The sequence below is a fragment of the Ctenocephalides felis genome, unplaced genomic scaffold, assembly GCF_003426905.1.
Source record: "Ctenocephalides felis isolate EL2017-DRISC unplaced genomic scaffold, ASM342690v1 CF-g0.4_SCAFFOLD_01886, whole genome shotgun sequence".
Lineage (NCBI taxonomy): Eukaryota > Metazoa > Arthropoda > Insecta > Siphonaptera > Pulicidae > Ctenocephalides > Ctenocephalides felis.
The window spans coordinates 34127579-34131042 of NW_020538040.1; the positions used below are offsets into that span (position 1 = coordinate 34127579).

General features: G+C 30.7%; 1 protein-coding gene across 1 annotated transcript; it reads right to left on the reverse strand.

The window, feature by feature from the left end:
• Positions 1-2023: 2023 nt before the first annotated feature.
• Positions 2024-2786, reverse strand: LOC113374880 (probable cytochrome P450 304a1). The gene is made up of 3 exons (XM_026614839.1): positions 2670-2786; positions 2462-2603; positions 2024-2211 (listed from the first exon to the last, which is right to left on the reverse strand). Exons 1-3 carry the CDS (start codon positions 2784-2786, stop codon positions 2024-2026), a joined length of 447 nt encoding a protein of 148 aa, XP_026470624.1.
• Between the last annotated feature and the right edge of the window lie 678 nt (positions 2787-3464).

The following is a 3464-nucleotide window of genomic DNA, read 5'->3' on the forward strand; positions in this document are numbered from 1 at the left end:
ATGCGTAAATGCATTTCCTTCGCTATATAAAAAAATGAAAAGAGCAGGATTTTCTTTGCAATTACTTTTTATTGGTATGAACCAGTTCACAATTTATTATTAGCAACAATTTCGATTAATTGTTTCTTACAACGTCATTATTGATTATAGGCTATGGTAAATTTATATTATATAAGAATATTATTTATTATTATTTAACTTTGCGTTATTTTTATTCATTTTTTCATTCATTCATTCAAGATCCTTGTTCATTTATTTTTTATTTAAAAACATATATTTCAATAAATATAAATGTGTACATAATATTTTTAAATTTTGTTCGGATTTTTACCAGTAGGTATCTTATCTTTTGTGTTTGTTCTATTAATACAATAATAAGCATTTTAACGTTTTTTTGAATACATTATTAATAAATATTAAAATGGTAATTTTTTATACGATATGTTGCAGGTAATTGTATTCGCTTAGCTTTGTGTAGCATTTTTGCAATATGTATTGAAATTGATTTTTACTACTTATACTAATGTTTTTAATATAAATGACCATTTTTGACCCGTCGGGAGAAGCCAAACTCCCACCGGGCGCGTCCCCAGGTGGCGGATAGGGGGTGTCCTAACCGGTCGTAAGATCGGCGGATTGGGGCGAAATAAAATAGCCCTCGCGGACCAAATTTGGCGTTGGAGCTGAAGAGTAACAGCCACCACGTGTGTCTTTTCGGAAAAAGCTCGCTGATCTTCGGATCAGAGGGTAAGGGCGAAATAAAATAGCTCTCGCGGTAAAAAACAAAAACTCCCCTTTCGGCAAGAAGGGTTGGTCACACCATCTGATTTATGGCCACGTACGCAAGCGGATAAGGGGACACTGCTCGAGAGAGATGAGTGGTTGATCCATATAGCGCACCGTGCGTGGTAACTCCCACGGGAGAAAGAGGATGCCCGTCGAACTATCAGAATTTAAACAAACAAGAGACAGGAGGCTATTCATGGACCTCGAGCAGAGTTTGTTTATCAGAGGCCTTTTTTTGGGAGTTTATCAGAGATAGCAGAACTGCGAAAAAGATGGCACGCACTACACTACGCTCCACAAGAGAATCATGGCCTAAAACGACGAGTCCTGCTTGAGGTAGCCCACTCTGTACAGCTTTACGGAGCAGAGATATGGGTAAATATTCTTAAGCAGAACATTTATCAGCACAAAATTGCGGCATTGTTTTTTAGTGGATAAAAATGTCCACACCACCGTTCATTGTTTTCTGTCAGAACAGGCGGCAGAATATTAACGATGGCGGTGTCATATTTTTTTTGTACCTGTATGAAAAACACGCACACACACATGCATCAATTTTATCTAAAGTATGCCAAAATGTTTAGAAACCTTTGAAACGTAAAGATATATAAATCTTTTTTATTTTCGATTCTTTTTCGAAATATTAGTTTAACATTTGATACTAACTATGTTTTTAATCGTACTGAATCTGGTTATAGATTTTAATAAATTGTATGTCAGTACTTCTATCCTTTTAAAATATATTACACCTTTTAATATAATTACAAATTATACTGAATTAATATTTGATGCAAAAATTAATAATGATGCAAATCCGTGATGAAATTATTTTTACAATATCTCCTTCGTTATATTAATAAACATGATAATAACTGATCGCATTTATCAACTGTGAGTTTATAGGAAAAACGTTGTTTGAATCTATTATTAATAATTAAATTACTAAAATGGGATTTTTTATAGCGTATGTTGCATACATAGCTTTGTTGGAGATAATTATAGTTGCTTAGCTTCGTCTAGCCTTTTTACAATATTTGAATTATTTTTTATGAATGCATCATAAATATATTTTTGTGAAAATATGATTCGCATTTTTTGAACAAATATTTAATTTTTCTATATTTCTATATATGTATTTTATAGGAGTAAATACTCAAGCTTACAATTTTATATTACATTTTATCCATTATTTTAAGAGATATTTTATAATATCATATTTTCGAATTATATTTGCATGTTAACTATACCGCACTTGGTACTTTATCCAAACGTCCTTTGGAGAAATTATGAATCCTGATAGTTCTCCCCGGCGCGGCGGTTTCTCTTTTCCGGGTGCTGGTGAAAATATGAAATTTTGAACTAAGGATGCAAACATCAGGAACATATTCTGACGTGCAAACGTTTCTCCAGCACACAAACGTTTTCCTGAAATTAAACATTTTCGAGAACATATCAGCATTTTAATCTTGATTTTGTGAGCAATTTTTTAAATCTTCTAGTCTTTTAGCAAATTCAAGCTTTTCTTCTAATATTTTCAAACTCATATATGACTCATATCATAGTTATGACTTTTATTAAATGTATTTCTATCAGGTTTATATGCATGTTATATGCATTGATATTTTGTATGATTCATTTTCTATATATCGTGTAATTTAATGGATTTTGTGTCTACCTGCTCCAAATGGTAAAGTGATATCTTTTTTCTTTAACAAACCGCGTGAATCCAAAAATCGTTCAGGTCGAAATACTTCAGGATCTCCCCATATATCGGAATCGTGGTGTATACTCCATAAATTGGTTATGACCATAGTGTTCTGAAAGTATTAAAAGCACAGCATTCGTAAATTCTTTTTCAATCGGTAAATTGTTTAAAATTTTACCTTTGGTATATTGTATCCATTTAAGGAGGTGTCAGTTTGGGCGCGATGCGGCAAATTTAAAGGAACCAAGGTTTCAATTCGCATAGTTTCGCGCAGGCATGACTCCGTATACGGCATGCTGAAATATATTAATTAACATTATTTTTTTAACTTTAACTTATATAAATTATTTTTTCAACTGTTCAAACTAATTTTGCACTTGCACTTATTAAATTTTGAATAAACCTTTTTCTATTATAGCGTAAGTTGCATACATAGCTTCGGTGATGATAATTCAATTATATCGTTTAGCGTTTTTGCAATATTTGAATAAATTTTTATAAATACATAAATATACTTTTGTGAAAATATTATACGCATTTTTGTGAAATTATTTAATTTTTTCTATACTTCTATATATGTAATTTTAATCATCTTCATGTGACAAAAACTTCAACTTATAATATATATTTTTGAAATCTTATAATATTTTTAATAGTACAAAACTGCATCTGTACAATTATAACATGCGGGTACGTTTGTAAGGCAACGCGTGGAACTTCTTTAATGAACATAATTTTGCTAACTGAACTTATATAATTTATTTTTTCAACTGTTCAAACTATTTTTGCAGATCTTGTTAATCTGTTGCATATATTAAATTTTGAATATACCTATACAATTTTTTAATACATACTGAATCGACCAAGTGTTTTTGTTAAACTCTGGAACAACATATTTTCTATCGCATTTTTATATATATTGTTCTATCTACCAATTTGTCAACAGGCCAATAAATTCATGTAAATTTTTAAT

Coding starts and splice junctions, on each gene's coding strand:
- LOC113374880 (XM_026614839.1), bottom strand. CDS start 2,786: ATGCCGTATACGGAGTCATGCCTGCGCGAAACTATGCGAATTGAAACC. Junction 2,604..2,669: donor ATGGATACAATATACCAAAG/GTAAAATTTTAA, acceptor TAATACTTTCAG/AACACTATGGTCATAACCAA. Junction 2,212..2,461: donor CACTTTACCATTTGGAGCAG/GTAGACACAAAA, acceptor GTTTAATTTCAG/GAAAACGTTTGTGTGCTGGA.